This window comes from Chiloscyllium punctatum, chromosome 1, assembly GCF_047496795.1.
Source record: "Chiloscyllium punctatum isolate Juve2018m chromosome 1, sChiPun1.3, whole genome shotgun sequence".
Classification (NCBI taxonomy): Eukaryota; Metazoa; Chordata; class Chondrichthyes; order Orectolobiformes; family Hemiscylliidae; genus Chiloscyllium; species Chiloscyllium punctatum.
This window is the reverse complement of record NC_092739.1, coordinates 53,474,193-53,492,818: the sequence shown is the minus strand read 5'-3', so window position 1 is coordinate 53,492,818 and position 18,626 is coordinate 53,474,193. Positions and strand designations below refer to the sequence as shown.

The 18,626-nt window shown below is 38.9% G+C and overlaps 1 protein-coding gene across 1 annotated transcript in view; it reads right to left on the bottom strand.

Moving 5' to 3' along the window:
• Window positions 1–11,826: 11,826 nt before the first annotated feature.
• The window catches only part of LOC140466720 (PACRG-like protein), a 66,957-nt gene continuing 60,157 nt past the window's right edge, over window positions 11,827–18,626 (bottom strand). Inside the window, exons 6-8 of the mRNA XM_072562280.1 lie at window positions 16,952–17,059; window positions 15,187–15,267; window positions 11,827–12,047 (exon numbers count right to left, since the gene is read on the bottom strand). Of these exons, the coding sequence (XP_072418381.1) occupies window positions 11,991–12,047; window positions 15,187–15,267; window positions 16,952–17,059 (246 nt within the window). The 3' untranslated portion in view covers window positions 11,827–11,990. The remainder of the gene's footprint in view (window positions 12,048–15,186; window positions 15,268–16,951; window positions 17,060–18,626) is intronic.

Sequence of the window (18,626 nt, the reverse complement as noted above, 5' to 3'; positions counted from 1 at the left end):
GAGAGTAGTAATATCTGAATTTCTCCCAGTGCTGCGAGCTAGTGAGGGCAGGAATAGGAGGATAGAGCAGATGAATGCATGGCTGAAGAGTTGGTGTATGGGAGAAGGATTCACATTTTTGGATCATTGGAATCCCTGTTGGGGTAGAAGTGACCTGCACAAGAAGGACAGATTGCACGTAAGTTGCTCGGGAGGATTTAAACAACTAAGGTGGAGGGGGGGTGGTGGTGGGTGGAGGTGGGTGTGCGGGGGTTGGGACTCAGGGAGATAGTGAGGAAAGAGATCACTCTGAAACTGGTACAGTTGAGAAAAGCACCGAGTCAAACAGTCAGGGCAGGCAGGGACAAAGCAGAGAAGAGGGTAGGACTGATAAATTAAACTGTACTTATTTCGATGCAAAGGGCTGAACAGGGAAGGCAAATGAACATGGGGCTGGGATATCACAGCAATTACAGAAAGAGGATTGAAGACAAATTCAATTAAGGCTTTCAGAAGGGTGTTTGGTAAGTAATTGATGGGAAAGGAATTGTAGGGTTGTACAAGATTAAGACTCGCTGGACTGCTCCAGCATAGAGCCATAAAACAGTTACAGCATCAAAGATGCTATTCGGTCTGTCATATCACTGTCAGATCTGCAAGAGTAACTCACTATTTCCACACCCCTACCTTCTCCACATGGCCGAGTAACTCCTTGCTCTTCAGACAATTATCTAATTGATCTCCATTATACTTCTGGGTAGTTCATTCCACATCCTAAGCACTCATTGTGTCAGATTTTCCTCTTGTGGCCATAGCTTCTTTTGCCTTAAAATTGCATCCTTTGATTCTCAATCCCTGCATCAAAGGACACATTTTCTCCCTACTCTATCCAAATGCTTCATGATTTTTAAACACTACTATCAAATCTCTTCTTAATCTTAGATACGTAGAAAGTGGGAATAGAATATTCAGTACTTTGAAACTGCTTCACCATTCAATAACATCAAAACAGATCATCAATCTCAGTACACTGTTCCCACTTTCTCCCATACCCTTTGATCCCTTTAGCCCTAAGAATATTATCTAATCCTTTGAAAACATTTGATTTTTTGGCCTCAACCACTTTGTGTAACTGAGTACTCCACACACTCATCACACCCTGATCTTAGTCCTAAATGGTTTATCTCATCTCCAGAGGATGTGCCCCCTGATTCTGGACTTCCAGTCATTGGAATCATTTGCTCATTGTTTACCTTGTCTAGTCCTTATAGGATTTTATAGGTTTCAAATGAGATCCTCCCTCATTCTTCTAAACTCTAATGAATATAGTCTTCAATGATCCAGTCTCTCTTCATATGTCAGTCCCAGGAATCAGCCTGTTAACCCTTTGTTGCACTCCGTCCATAACCAGAATATTCATCCTCAGATAAGGAGGTCAAAATTGCAAACAATTCTCCAGGATGCGGTCTCACCAAGGCCCTGTACAATTGTGGGAATACATCCCTGCTCCTGTACTTGAATCCTTTCATTATGAAGGCTAACATCATTTGCATTCTTCACTGCCTGCTGTACCTGCACGTTTACTTTTAGTGACTTTTAATGGACAAACACACCCAGGTCTCATTGCACCTCCACCTTTCCCAGATAATGAACTGACTTTCTAGTTTTCCCTAACAAAGTAGATACACATTTACACGTTTTACTTCATTTGGCATGCATTTGTTGACTCACTCAATGTGTCCATTGAAGCATCTGTGTATCCTCTTTACAGTTTAGCCTCCCACCCTGCTTTGTGCGTTGTCTGCAGATTATGCGGTTAAATGTATTTCCAAAAGCAATTTGAACTATTTATCAAGAAACTCTAAACAGTTGTCGTACTGAGACAGTCAGTTAAAGTAAATCCATTTGTGCTGAGTTAATTGTTATCTTCTAGGATGACAACATTGCAATTTTCTTTTTTGTTGGTGAACTATGGGGCATAGAAAAATCAAATAATATCTGGGAACCCTGCTGTCCATTGTGATCTAGAATTACAGATTGATCACTTCAGCCAGGAACAGGAGGCTATCAAAAGCTCTAAACTAATGTTCTGGAACACCTTCTGATGGAAACTGCGTTTTACAGCTAGAAGGTCCTTTATCCAAACATCCAAAAACCGAAAAGCTCCAAAATCCAAAGATTTTTTGTGAGTTTTTTTTTCTCATTAACAAGGTTGTTTGGCGAGCAGTTAACCCAAGTCGCCACCCACTTGATGCGTGTCACTCAGATGCGAAGTGGGAGGGGGCGTGGCCAAGCACTTTCTGACTTAGAAGTCTGCTCCTCTGGTAAGATTTTTAAGCATTTCACCATTAAACTGTCACTCATTCTGAAAACCTAAAAATTCCAAATTCCAAAAAAACAGCTGGTCCTGAGCATTTCGGATAAAGGATCTTCTACTTGTATTTAAGTCCCCATTAGTCATTATAGAGAAAAGACAAGACTGAGTAAATAAAATAACTTTCTGTTTTGTGCTCCAACAGTTCACTCAATAGCAGAACAATGGCATTCATAGTGCAGGATTATGTGACCATTCATTTTTAACATGTGACTCAGGAACTGACAATCCCTCATTCTTGAAAAGTTGGAAAATTACTCTCTTAATGTCTCGCTGTCTAGATCTTGAAATCAAGAAAAGTATGCTTTACTTTCAATAATAATTCTGTATAATGGAAATTTTTTTTCAAAAGGAAAGCAATTTAACCTGCGATATTGTTGAATCATTGTGAAATGAGCACCAGAAAATAGCAGAATGACAGGATGACTCACAACCTGCTCGGCTATTGGCTGTTAATTAAATTTTCTTTCTCACCCTCAAAATGAGCACAGACCTTTATTTCTTGTGAATAATAAAGTTCATTGCAGAAAACAAATGGGCCTCAATTCCCTTTCAAATCTGTAGATGTTTCAACTGCTCTTCCACCATATATCATATGACAGAAGAACAATATTTCAACATTTTCAGGCTATTATGAATATCTTATTTTCAACAAATGAGTAATATTGGAGAGTCTGATTGATTTTAGACTTTAAAAAATGTAGTTAAAATAATTCAATGCAGCAAAGTTTACTTGCCAAGTGAAACACATTTAATAGAAAATACTTAAAAGTGAGTGTGGATATGACCAACAAGGACCCAAAAAGTACATAGTTTTGGGTTATATTCTGAGATGGAATTTCCCACACTACTGCATATCAGGGGCAATCCCAAATACAGTTGGCTGACTCAATCTGTTTTATTCTTTAAGATGATGGGTGCATAAACTTCTTTTTCTCTTCAAGAGGTACATATTACCTGTAGTACTTCTGGCACCACCAGGATGAGTGGCACTGCCAGTAGTGCAGACAGGCCAAGAATGAGACATTCATTGATAGATCTGTACTTCCAGGAATGACCAGGATCTCATTGGGCTGAGGTGACAGGCCCCAGTAATGGGAGTCATATTAGACAGGTTGGGTGGGAGTTAGACAGAAAGAGAAAATGGGTGGGGTGGTCCCAGATTGGCACCAGTGACCCAGGAAGGAGACACCATCACTGTTAAGTAACCTGCAGGGTTGTGTAAATCTTAGATTTAAACACAAATCATAATATTATTAATTTGTTCATTTGAAACTTTAAGCAATAAGAGACAACCTCATGCAGGAACGCAGAAAGCTTTACTATTAATATAAATAATACCTATCAAAACAGGGCAATGACCTTTTGGAAATACAATGGCTCTTGATTTCCAGTTCAGCTCAGCACATAAGTCAACACTCAGTCTCTGAAATCTCTTCAATGCCTCAAGGGCTTTTCAGTTACAGCTGGAAGAGGAACATTTTGAACTTTCCTCATGTCAAAGTGAGAAACTCTATCCAAGCCATAACCCACAGCATAACCAATTACATTCTCATTGGTCTAGGTTAGAATGAGGCTTACTGCTAATTGGTTTAAGGGACACATGATAAATCTCAAATTAGCCCTTAATGATGATGGGCATTGATTGATGTGACCTCCCACTATTTTCTGACTGATCCTTTTAAGTTGTCAATTAGCCATAGGTCTGTCCTCTAAGTTTTGTTATGACGTTGATGAAGAGAACAGTCCAAAGATGTGCAGGTTAGGTGAATTGGCTGTGCTAAATTGCCCGTAGCATTAGGTGAAGGGGTAAATGTAGGGGAATGGGTCTGGATGGGTTGCTCTTCGGAGGGGTCGGTGTGGACTTGTTGGGCCGAAGGGCCTGTTTCCACACTATAAGAAATCTAATCTAATCTAAACAGTGAGTCCTGACTGCATATGCCTCCCATTTTTATTTCACAAAAAGGTAAAGAACATTTCAAAGACTGATTTCCTTGAACTCTTGTCTCAATCTTTGTATATTCTGGTGACATTCCCATTAAATCTGACACTTATTTATCATTGACCATTTGCTTTTTGTTTCTGCTATGTTTAAATGCTTGGAAACTGATCATGTTTCCTTTTGTACTTATGAGGCAAAAAAGCATTGTATCAAATCTATAAACAAACTCATACAGAGAATACTAATATCATCATAGATTCCCTACAGTGTGGAAACAGGAAACACCACCCTCCAAAGAGTATTCCACCCAGACCATTCCCCTACTCCATTACTCCACATTTACCTTTGACTAATGCACCTAATCTACACATCCCTGAATACTATGGGCAATTTAGCATGGCCATTTCATGTCTGTGGATTGTGGGAGGAAACTGGAGCACCTGGCAGAAACCCATGTGCTGTGAGGCAGCAGTACTAACTACTGAGCCACCGTGCTGCCCATTATGTGTGAGAAATGAAAGAGGAATATTCTTCACTACAGGTATCTAGTTTTGAGTGACCAAAGTCTAAATGATTATACAATTGATAATTTTACAAAATGAACCCTTATACATTTCGTGAAAGCTACTATTTTGAACAAAACACAGCAGTACTATGGCACAGTTGTGGTTATCCTTGATAAGGCCTCATGAGTTGGGAGTGTACTATTCTCAATCTTATCCAACCTTGAAAGTCTGGACATATAGTTACACAAAGGCCCCTCAGTGTTACCGCTGTAACTAAACCATTTGGGTCTTGTCTTCATTTTGTTGGTCATCCCTTGCTGTATTTCTTTCTCAAATGAAACAGATCACATGATATTGCATGAAGGTTCTCTGACATTATTGAATGACTGCTTCACATTTTACTCTTTATAAACTGCTTTCAATATAGCACAAATTATATATGGTCACATACAATTAGTTTGTAGCTGCCTGTGTATTATGCAAATCCAATCCTAGATAGTGTGACATATGAAATCTAGGAAACTGAGTGGAATGTTTACAATTAGAAGTACACTGAGATGACCAGATGCTTTCTGGATTTACTAACCAAGAATGCAAAGCTTGTTCACTTGCAGTGAAATCAGTCTTCTCCTATTGTAATCTCTGTCACTCACCAGCTCTAAAATAGCTACAGTTTATAACCCATTCTCCTATTGTGATTACTTGATTTAAATAACGATAGGTTGCATTCCCTTAAATACACACGAGTAAGGGGGCACCTAATTAAAGTGTTTAAGATAATTGCAGGATTTCATATTGTAGAGAAAGAGAAGCAATTTCTTCTGGCATGGGAGTCCAGAACAACAGGGGCATGACCTTAAAATCAGAGCGAGAACCTTAGGGGTGACATCAGGAAGTATTCCAAAAAGGTAGTTGAAACTTGAAACGTTCTCCCCCAAGCAGCTTTTGTGATAAATCAATTTAAAATATAAAATGCAAGATTGATGTAATTTGTTGCACAAGGATAGTAGGGGTTATAAAACAAAATTAGGTAAATGGAACTACAATTCCGATCAGTCACGATTTAATTAAATGTCAGAATTGGTCCAAAAAGCCATGCAGCCTACTTCTGTTACTATATTTCTGTGCTCACCTTATTTCTTCCTCAACATTTCCAGCTAAATTTGTAGTTGTCCTCAATCTCCTCCCAATACCGTACATACACTTTCTTCTTTTTAAGAGTAGCTTTCTTAGGCTAATTTTCAACAGGAAGTTGTTGCCAAGAAGTTAAAATTTTTGTATTAAATTAATTAAAAGTAAAGTCATATTGACGTCAAGTGGGCTCCAGGTGAAAGCTCAATTCTGCAGGGTACAACCACAATCCGCAATCCATTTTCAAAATTTGAATTTAACAAGCTATCAAATAATATTCAAAAACTAAATATTCTTTTCCTGAAACTAATGAAGCAAATAGCAAGTATTTATTTCATAGCATTTACATCAGTTGGATATTGTCGAGAGTTTTTCAACTATGATGTGATAGTCACAGGTATTTAGTTTAGTTTAATGAGTTTAATAGCTGTGAAGTACAGCCAGCTCATGTAGATTGTGACTCACTGTTTTCATCAGGAGATAACATTCTTTACATTTCTCCTTCCAGACAGTTTGTTTGCTCCTTGAATGCTAAGGCCCACATTTTGCAATAGTAATGAAGAGGCAACTCATCGTTTGCCAGCATTATTCTACAAAATCTGACAACTTCAGAAGTCCTCACGCATGCAGCATAATCAGGAAACCCTGAGTGGCCATCAATGAGTCAATGCTCCTCCACAAAGTGCAGTTCAACCACTTTCAATCTTTATAATAGGGCTTGAGCATTCACTTCATAAAGCAAATAGTAAGTGAGGAGCTGAGAGGTTGAGGGAGGGACTGTGGGTGGTGGTTAAATGGAAAGAGGAGCTGAAAGTGGAGAATGAGCAGGTGAGAGGAGGGTAGTGGTGAGTGGGCAAGATGAAAGGAAGATTAAGCAATCAATGTCCAACTGCACATAAGTGAGCTGCTAATCTCCTTGGCAGCTCTAGTTATTTTTAATCAATCGGTTCAGACATGTTGTAGCACACCTCTGATACAGGTGGAATTTGAACCCATACCTTCTGGCTCAGAGGCATGGACATTACCACTGAGCCACAAGAATGCTTAAGATGTACATCATGCAATAACCAATAACTGAATCAGGATCAATTGTTTGGAAGGTATCTCTCCTCATCACTTTCCCACTTTCGCTGCAGCATGTTTTTTTGTGTGAAACTTAGGTCAAACTGGCCTCTCCTCTCACCTTGGCCTCTTGCCTCCAGGTGACTTTGGGAGTGGATTTCTGAAAGACCCGACTGCCAACAGTTTCAAGTCAAAGGTAAGATCGTGATGATAGGAATCAGGAGACAGAATGAAACCTATCTCCAAATGAAAATTCAGCCTGAGGAATCTGGTGACTCAATTAGATAGAGTTTATTCATCTACACTACAGAAGTGTTAGGTGAAGTATGAGACAAATGATAACTGATATTATAATGACAGTCCAAGTGTACCAGCATACCAAAACTTCATCCAGTTCCACTGGATATAAGAGTTAATTCAACATTGAAAATTGGCAGGGGAAACAAATACTATTGAGAAGTCCCACTTGATTCACAATTCCTATTTATGTCCAGCAATGAAATTCAAAATCTACATGAAACAATGCAATGAATTATTCTGTCAACAATCTCTATTCTATTCTTTAGGTCTTTGATTCTTGCATGTGCAACAAGCGTTTACCTTATAACATTGTGGAGTTGTTCTTCTCCACCCAGGTTTGAGAATGAACAAGATTTCAAGAGCAAGATTCAACTTTCAAGTTATATTTCTCTTTAAAATTTGAATGAAGCTAAAAATACAACTTTGGCTTCAATACTGATGCAAGATCTCCTGAAATTACCATGGTGAATTTGAATGGGTCATATTTATATTTTCTACTGATTTGGTTTCTGTATCTATACATTTGCCACTACTGACCTCCAACAATTAACACATAGAACATACTTCTTAAATAACCACAGATTAAAAATAGCAATTCTATGGTCAGAATGGATAAAAACAAGTCAATATTCGTACAATAAAAACCCAGGATTTTTTTTTTAAACATTCTAACCTCCAGTTATAATAAACCCCTACGCTACCGTCAACCAGCAGTAGTGCTTATTTCTCCCCAACACCAATGTTGTGTGTGTGCAGGTGCAGGACACAGTGAAGAAACATCCAGTGCAGAAACCTTTACTCGTATTCCACCATTAGGAAGAAAGGAAACATCCATGTGGCCAATGACAAGCAGTGGACTTCTCAGCACAGGGAAATACCTCAGTGATTGAAAAAGTGAATGGGAAGATAGGGATTAAATCAAAATAGAGTCAGAGGGGGAAATAAAACACTCCCCGCCCCACAGTGCCCACCTCTCTCCGAAAACCTTGAGGATGCTGGTAGACACCATGTGCTCCTTCTCCAGGGATACCCAGATCCAATTGTAACCACGGAAGAGGGGCTGACAATCAGTCATAACGACCCCCTCTACAGCCCGCTGCCTGGACCTGTTTATCACTAGCTTGGTCAGGGCCAAGAGCAAACCCTTTGACCTGCTCTCCCCCTTCTGCACCGGATGCCCAGAGATCAGGAGCGTGAGGCTGAAGTGCAACCAAAAACATCAAAGATGATCCTTCAGGAAAACAAAAACAAAAACTTCTCATGAGTGTTACTGCAATTGCCATGTATGTAGTGAAACGTTACAGTGAAAGTTGCCATTGAGCCTCTGCCTGGTATACTGTGTAGGCTGGACAGCCAGATGCTGGGCAACACAACAGTTCTCTCAACATCAACTTGAATTAATGTTGGAGGCTATGAAAGAGAAGTTTATCCACAACCGATCCCTGGAATGAGAGAGGGCTGAAAACATTCTCGGCTTTGTTGACCTTGACACCTACTTTCATAGGATGGTGACTTGTACTGTAAAGTGTCAGGTTGTCAGTGACAAAGGTACATGTTACTGTGATCGTCTACCCGGAGAGTTACAGTCACCTGTGGACCAGGGCTTGGTCATCTCCAAATAGCTGCTTCTTCGATGATGGAATGGCCTTTGTGTTCTCGTTGACCTTGTCCTGTCTGTTTTATGCTTTGAGCTCCATCCTTTGTGGGAAAGGTGTTGGCTCTCATTATCGCCAGGCTCAATATGTCCTCCATTACCAGCTGCTGCCATCCTTATGCTCAGTTGGTTACAGTTATCTTGAACCTTGTATGTGACTCATAAGGAGGAAAAACAAACCCTTGCACTGCCCAATATTATAAATATTATAAATCTTAGAAGTTCTTTTTGATCATATTCAGTTGATTGATTTTATGATTATATGTGTAACCCAGAAATGGAAAAGCACCTGGAAAGGCTGTTTAAACAAAAACTGAAATACTTGAAGAAAGCTCAGTGTCACTATTTAACGGCAATGATTTCTGCAATCAATATCTGCCCAAGAACTGAAATGTTAAAAATGTGTCTTTCGTCAGGCTAGAACAAGAATCTAGATTAGAGTGGTGCTGGAAAAGCACAGCAGGTCAAGCAGCATCCCAGGAGCAGGAAACAATAAACTCATCACCAACTAGAACCCATTGTTTGTCCAGAAGATTAACCAGCATTTGTTTTCTATGGAGGTTATCAGAGCTATATCAGGCAATGAGTATAATCAAGTTGCTTGTGCCGTCAGAAACTTAATCCAAATGCTTTCAGAGTTCTCCAATTCTATCTTCATATGTGGTATCTGACAAAACCCCCATCTCTCATCAACAAGACCTAAGTGACATATTTACGTGCAGCTTTTGGTTATCGCTCTTTGCAGAGGAAAGTTATGGAATATCCTGACTCTGATTTCACTATTATCCTTTCTACCAACTCCATAATTGAGAAATCTTTTTCAATGTTAAGATCTCATTTCATTTTCTTGACCTATGCTTTCCTCTGGTTAACAGGAATTTCTAAATACACAAACAGTTTTCATAGAGTAGCTAAATTAAAGGAACAATGTTGATTATATTTACCCAAAGTAAAACTGTGTACAGCATCCTATTCTAAAAGAATCCTCTGAATCAAGTTCAACCTAGATTTACATGTGATGGAAAAAAATATTTTATATAATTTAGAGATTTATTCACATGTATGATACTATTAAGTAGATCCAGACAGTTCTTCTTGTAAAAGACATGTAATACTAAATAATATTTCCAGAAGTCACACGACACCAGGTTATAGTCCAACAGGTTTATTTGAAATCACAAGCTTCAGGTAAGCTGCTCTTGCATCACATAGTGGAAGGAAGCTCGTGTAATATTTTAACACAGATAAGAATAGTGACTTGATCATAATTGATTACTACCATCATCGGTATAGCTGTGTGTGGTGGGTGACTCCAATTCTATAGCTAATGATTATTAACAAGCACAAATTTCAAATAGCATTTTCCTATGGATAACAAGACATTTAAAAAAAAATTCATTGGACGTGGATGTCACTGGCTGGCCAGCATTTATTGCCTGTCGCTACTTGCCTTTAAGGTGGTGGAGAGCTGTCTTCTGGAACCACTGCAGTCCAAGTTGTGGAACTTGACTCACAATACCCTTCAGGAGGGAATTCCAGGATTTTGATGCAGTGACAGTGAAGGATAGATTTCCAAGTCAGGTTGGTGAGTGGCTTGGAGGGGAACCTGCAGGTAGTGGTGTTCCCAAGCATCCACTGCCTTTATCCTTCTAGTGAGCGTGGGTGTGGAAGGTGCTGTTTAAGCATCTTTGGTGAATTTCTATATTGCATCTTGAAGATAGAATACACTGCTGCTACTGAGCATCAGTGATGGAAGGTATGGATGCCTGTGGTGCCAATCAAGCAGGCTACATTGTCCTAGATTAAGTCAAGCTTCTTAAGTGTTATTAGGGCTGCACTCACCCAGGCAGGTGGGGAATATTCCTAAAACACAGGCTTTGGAGAGTTAGGTGAGTTACTCGCTGCAGTATTCCTGGCCTCTGAACTGCTGTTGTAGCTGCTGTGTTTACGTGATGAGTCCAGTTGAGTTTCTGGTCATTGGTAATCCTAAAGATGTTGATAATAAAAGACTCTGTATGGTAATACCATTGAATGTCAAGGGACAGTGGTGAGATTGTATCTTTTTGGAGATAGTGATTACTTGGTATTTGATTCATTAAAGTAGTATGGTTACAAGGGGTCAGAGTTGGAGCAAGTTGAAGAATTAAAATAACTAGGAACCGGGAAAATGACGGTCAAGCCAGTGGACTGAACGCGGAGGTTCAATAAAGTATTTGACCTAGCAGTATTTGATCTCTCCAATATGGAGGAAGACACAGTATACTAAATTGAAACAAGTACAACTACAGTTTCACTTTAAAGGAGCTTCAGAGCTCTGGATGTGGGAAGAGAGAAAATGGAAGAGGAGGGGCTCATCATACTTACCTTCTGCTTTTGTACTTGATTAAAACCAGTTCCATCTCTATTCTTTTCCAGTCTGATGAAATATCAATGGCTTTAAATGTGCACTGAAGTTCAGTTTTCACTTTTCAACAAATATAACTGGACTGCCAGACTTTGAGAGTTAGAGTGGGAGGGTGAAAGCACTTGGCCTGTATACTATAGTCTGCAGTCTCACGCTGTGCATTTAACTTGTAAAGTATATTAACTGACTGTCACGCCTGTTAACAATTTGTGATGGTCAACCAAAAATCTCTTAAACCTTCAATAGTGTTGGCTAATATTTCCGTACCTTATAAAATATTTTACAAATATTAATTTTACACACAACTAAGTGTTTACAAATTTTGATGAATGATGTCATTGACTCAAGTTGGTTTTGCACAACTTCAAGTAACTTATTAGACAATCCATTTTTTTGTAGCAAGAGAAAAATAAATTGTTGACCAAATTTTCACAACTTCCTTTCTCCATTAAAGATTAGCAGGACTCACCTCACTCAACATAAATTCGGTCAGGATATTTATTTGATTTGAATGCAAAACTACATAAAATGAAAATTACATCATACTCTCAGACAAAACTCCTGCAAGCTGTTCTTGTTATCCATAATATTTGTCTGGATGCAGAAATGTATGACCGAGGGCAGAAGTTGTCTTTTTCTCAAGTATAAATAGAGCAATAGGTTGGAATTTTGGATTTAATAATGGCCAGACTCTCCTGCAATACAAATGCAAAATCAATGTAATATGTTAGTAAATTGTCAAACAAATTCTCACATTTCTATCACTTTTTAAGTAGTAAGGGAATCAAGGGTTATGAGAAAAAGGCAGCAGGGTGCAGTTGAAGATTATCAGATCAGCCATGGTCTCATTGAATGGCAGGGCAGATTCAATGGGCTGAATGCGTTACTCCTGCTCCTATTTCTTACGGTCTTTTGGTTCACTAGCAACTATAGTTCAGCAAATGGCACTTTGCTCTAATTAGACAGTCAAATGAGAACCCAGTTCATTATCACCAGTCTTTCTTTATACACTTGTTGACTATCTCAGATTACCAGCAATGAATATGAACCTGCTTTTATAGAGTCAGGGTTGTATAGCATGGAAACAGTGCCTTCGGTCCAACTGGTCCATGCTGACCAGACATCATGAACTGATTTAGTCCCATTTGCCAGCATTTGGCCCATATCCCTCTAAACCCTTCTTACTCAAAAAAAACCCCAGCCTACTCAGCCTCTATATCTATAGCTCAAACCCTCCAACCCTGGCACATCCTTGTAAATCTTTTCTGAAAAACAAATTCCAAAAGAAGACCCCCACATTTGTACAGCAACAAGTTCTCAATAACGTACAACCAGCAGTTCTGTTTTTGGTAAAATAATAACAACCAAATCAAATTATTCTAATATCCTTCATACTCCAATTAAAACATGTACACAGTATATACCTGTGAAAGAATTCTTAATAGCACAGTTGTCAAACTGCCCTGAAACATCAATCTCAGATGTTTCTATTACAATAGATTATGAGAAAGGAAAATGATAAACCAATATTAAGATGCTATTAAATCCATGAAATGAACAAAAATTGTGTTAAGTAAGCCACTGGAAAGAATATGAAACACAGATTACTTCTAATTGTTTCAAATTTCTGAAAACTGTAACAAATCCTTGTCCATTTTTACAGACCCAGTATCAAATATTCAGCAATTTAACCATAAACATAATTTTGTAATACACACTTTTTCTGGGGAATTCATGGGATTGTAAAATTTAGCCAAAGCCAGACTTGGGTGTTTAACTTAGTTTTAATATGTAAACATTTAAATGGCATACAACCATTTTAAAAAATGTAACGGTATTTAGAATTACCAGGGCTGCCAGTCCTGATGAGCAGAGTCATTTCCCTAGTATTTTGAAGATTTTTAAAACATGGCTTTCCTTTTGCTTATTTTCTTTTTGAAAGGACTTTGCTCTTCTGTTGAAGGCACTGCCTTTAGTTGAGATGTCGTTTCACAGATGCATGGTTGTTATCGATTAGAGAGAACAAGATAGTAGTGAATTCAGAGTAGAGGAGGCAAAATGAAGTAAGGTGAAGATTGCAAACACAGAAGTCATGATGCTGGGTGCAAAGGCAAAGGGAAAAGAGAACAAAAAAAAAATTGGAACATTGTTTCTTTTATTTACTGAGAAAACCGCAGACAAATATTGTCCACTAATTATTTTTAGCATCTTGCATGGGAGAATCAGGTGGTATCACTGCGGAAAGCTGTGACATTAAATGTTAACAGTGGAGCTCCTCTGCAGAGCCTATTCCCCACAAATATATGAGAATTTTGACATTCAAAATTTCTATATAAACGTTCACATAGGAAATGTCAATGTTACATCAGACCGACATAAGAAATGCATTTTAGGTGGTATAAGCATTCATTGAAAGTTGGTAAATGAACAGGAAACAAAGGTATAGATTTTAATTCGGCGACAAAAGTGCATGAGTAACCCAAAGTAAGTATACTTCATCTGCCTCTGGCTGTTTAACCCAGCCACAGTATTAACATATTATTTCAAATTTCCAAACAATTCTTTTGAGCAAGCATAATAGAAACACAGAAACTAGGAGCAGGCCATTCATTCCATTGAGCCCACTCCAGCATTCCAAATGATCACATCTGATCCTCCATCTCAACAGAATAATCCACTGCCTCCCTAAAACTTTTGACACTTTCACTATCCAGAAATTTCTTTCTTTCTTAGGTATATGCATTGACTTGATTTTCACAGTCTTATGTGGTAGAAACTCTGCAAGTTCACCAGTATCTGATTGAAGAAATGTCTCATCTCAGCACTAAATGACCTACCTGAGACATGACCCCTAATTCTAGACCCACAGACAGGAGAATCATTCAATTCGGCCCAGCCCGTGACAATTTTATACACTTCAATAAGGTCTGCACTTATACTCAAAAGCCAATGGTTCTGCCTAACTAAGGTACCACAATGGTAGGCCAAACCTGCCATTTCCAGAATCACCACAAAAGTTCAAGGTTTTAAGAGTTTACAGGATTCCCCAATATGACTATCTTTCAGAGTCACGGCGACAGAAAGCACAGACTATAACTCTGTCCTAAACACAATGACTGTTTATGACTAATAAATAGACTTTAGCTTTTGAAAAACAATTATGAACCAGCAACAAATAGCCCTTAGAGTGGAGGAGTTCAAAATTCATTGGAAAAGCTGTGATATAAGGGTTGCTTGGTTTAGCTTCAGTTGCAACAGCACCAGTTACCATAAGACTTAGGAGTAGAAATTAGGCCATTTAGCCCATCAAGTCGACTCCACCATTCAATCATTTATACAGTATGTTTATACAAATGTGATAAACCTCTCTAAGTCCATCACATGAGTGTTTATTGAACAAAGTCCGACATCAATCTGCACATGGAGATATTAAATCAGGGTGACTTAAGTTATAAAGAACATGTGTAAGGTGCGTATAAGAGGAGGAAGATACGAAAAATAGCTAGCATGCATCACAGGTAGAAGGGAACAACTGTAAACCACAACTGGGAATTGTTTGTAAGAAAGCTATTGACTTTAGATTTATAACTGTGGATATCCACCCCGTTGCGGCAATAGGTTACACAGGCATATTCAATTCATTTTCAGTCTGATCCAATTTCAATAGCTTATTTAAATAAACATTTATGGCTGATTAACAGCCATTTCAAAACAACGTTGAATGATATGTGTTTAGATTATAATTTATATATTTGCAATTAGCTGGCTTTTTGCTCTACTTCAAGGCAAGCTGAAGTAATTTAGCCTGCTGCGACAATGGGTGCACATGTTTACCTTTCCACCATGCTGTTCCAGTCTCTGCAGGGCTTCTGTGATTGGCTGCTTAAGTTTTTTGTCCATTAATCTTTTTGACAGCTTTAATACATAAGAAAAGGAGATTAACATTCTTCAAAGTTTTAAAATGGAGAATGTCAACGATTTCTAAGCAATTGAAACAAAAATCAGGAATTTGAAAAGACTCAAAGCAAAATAGATTGACTGAATTTGTCTCTTCACAATGTGTCCTAGTCAAACAAAATTGTCCCTTTTCTGACCAGAATATCGTGTTTGGTTGGCAAAGTTCAATTTTTGTGGAAAGGAGCTTGAACATGACAAAATCCATTTTCCCAATGCATCTGCAATAGAGAAAAGCTAGCAGAATTTTGGTGAAAATCCAGATTTTCCATTTTTGTAACTAAGTGTGGGAATGGGTGTTTTGTGGGGACTAACAGACAACTCCCGGTACTGAAATAACTCAATTTATCACATACCAATCAACTAGTTAAGAGATGAGGACAGAGATTATGTAAATTTCTCAGCCTATCTCTGGCATCCCAGGTCACCAGAGGTTGCTGGTAAATCAGAAGCCGACACCTTCTGATTCCTGAAGATACATTAGTCAAAGCCAGATCTTTGGGGAATCCAGTGATAAGAAGTTAAGCATGTTTTTTTCTTTTCGCTTTATGGGGGTTGCCAAGAGACAGAGTTTGCAGGGATGGTGTTGGAGGTAAGGGCAGAGAAGTGGTCTTCAGAGGCCACCATCATTCATGCCAGCAATTTTCCCCACTTCGGGCTAAATAGAGGCCTACTCACCCAAACCCAGCTAAAAGGTTGTCATTGCTTCCCAGTTGGGAAACTAGCCAACTTTATAGCTTGTTGGGAAGGTAGGTTATCAGGCTAGTGACAAGTTGAGACCCTTACGTGGTCAGTACTTGACCGGAAAGAGATAGGGAAAGGGAGAGACAGACAAAGAAAGAGACAGATAGAGAGAGAGCGATAGAGAGAGAGAGAAAGACAGAGTGAGAGAATGAGACAAACACACACAACATGCTCAGAGTCTTGTTTCCCCAATGCATTTTCTTGCTCTGGTCTGCAGAGAAAACAGAGACTTTAAACAAACATTAGGTTAGTCAGCCTATAAAATTACCCTCTCTTTCCCTCCAGCTGACCAGTGCAAAATATGTTCAAGGTTTGTGGAGTTCACATGTCTGGTTGACCTGTTTGGATTACATCTGGACACAATTATTTCATAGCCAGGTTCCAAGTGACATGTCTTATGGTTTACGCCCCACCAGGTTGAGTGTCGACGTGATTTTGTTAATGATTTAGAACAAAGCCCTCATTGACACTCTTCAAGACAGTTGTTCCTGGTGAGGCCTTGCAGACAACTCGTCTCCATTTCAACGGCTTTGTAACATGGATGGTATAGTTACGCAAAGGCTCAGCCATCTCTGAGACTGCTGTTCCAAGTCTTTGGAAGGTGGCCTCTGAATTTAAAAATAATAAGTGGTTTTCAGCCAGTAAATTCAAACATCATTTTTGATTTTAAGGAATGGCTTCACAAGTGAAAGCCTACTTTCTGCAAGGGGAATTGTGTTATTTTCCTTTGAAATCAAGTCAGGTTTCAGACAGATTCATATGTAAATCCAGTTATGAAGTGCAAACTCCTTTATAACAAAACAGATCCTTTGTTAACAAAAGAACTGACATTAAGATATTGAAGTACATTAGAAGGCTTCAGTAACAAGCAGTATCTCAGAAGACAGCTGTAAATACTCACACTAGTCAACAGATGTTTAAGATGGCTATTTACAGCTGGACCAACAACAGCACTAAGCTGGACCAAAGCACACAATCCTCTCTCAAAAACCTCAACATCTGAATGTGCCTGTAGGGAGAAAAATAACACCATAAAAACATTCCACAACAGTCAAAGGTTAAAAATTAATTACCATTTTACTACAGCGTGTGTAATTGCATGGACATCTACACTCCTCAATTTTATCCAAAGCTGTAACCACTGTTTAATAAAGCAGAAAATCTTGAAAGCTTGTGCTTGTGTGCACAAACACACAAATGTTAATTTGCATTATTTTAAAAAATAATGCAATAACGTATTGCTATCACTCTTTACAGCCCCAAAGCTAAGTTGTGTGAAATTTCTGTTTCTCTTACTTATTTCACAATTGCCTCAGGCAGCCAATAACATTTAGAATATTAGGACAGGTTTTTTTTTGAATTCTCCCAAATCCAAAACTACCTCTTGCTATTTTGAACCAGTGCCCTGAGATGGCCCACTCCATGGGAGAATATCCTGTGCTCGTCTGGAATGTTTAGAAGGGGCAGGTGAAAACGTAACTGGATGGGAATTTCCAACAGCGGTCATGGTATAGAAGGTAACTTATTCTTATTCATGGGATGTGGGTGTTGCTGGCTTGGCCAGCATTTAATGCCCATTTCTAATTGCCAGGGAAAAGGTAGTGGTCAGCTGCCATCTTAAACCACTGTCGTCCTTTGGGAGTAGTGATACCAACAGTAATGTTATAAATGGCATGGACAGAAGTATAACTCCAAAGATATGGTTCTGAACAAGAGTCACACCAAACTCGAAATGTTAACTCCATTTCTGTCCCCACTAATACTGCTGAGTTTCTCCATCATTCTGTGTTTGATTTGGCCACTTTCTCACATTCTGGGAAGGCAGGTAATCAGGCTGATCATGGATCCAGATCCTTACGTGGCAGTTTTTATTAGTATTTAAGAGTATTTAATTGGTGCTGGGCTGGGGAGGTCTCCCATGGACCTTTCCATGCAAAACTGACTGACGTGGCAGGAAGAGATCAATTGTTTTTCAGTTGCCAACCTACTCCATTATTTGCCTTTCACACCATCAAACAACAACAATAAGGAAATTCCTACATTACTGGATGTCAGACAAGCAGCATGGCAAATAGGGAGACAGTGGAAGAATCAAAGACCATGATGAGAAGGCAGCTCATTGTGTTGTCAGTATTCATGTGGAACCTGTGCTTGGATAATGTTGCCAATGGGCAGTGAGTGATCCTCAATCCAAAAATTTACCTTATATGGAGGTTGGACTATCATAGGTGTAGAACCATCTAATGGACTAATAACTCTATTGTGTAGCCAGTTAGCTTAGATGGCTAGCATTTGGTTCAGACTAACACCAGCAGCAGGACTTTGATTCCAGTTATAGCTAGCAGCTATCCCAGAGAGTGGAAAACAATTGTAAACCAACACTGAAAATAAACAGCTGAAGATGAAGCATCAGCAGACAAGTCAGGGATCTGCCTTTGGGAAACGTACACACAAATGAGTGGATGGAATTCTATTCCATACAAGTGCACATAATCCTTGCATCACTATGCAATAAAATTGGGAAGCAAAATGCCAAAATAGTGCTTCAACACATCCACAATTACTGACCTAACAGA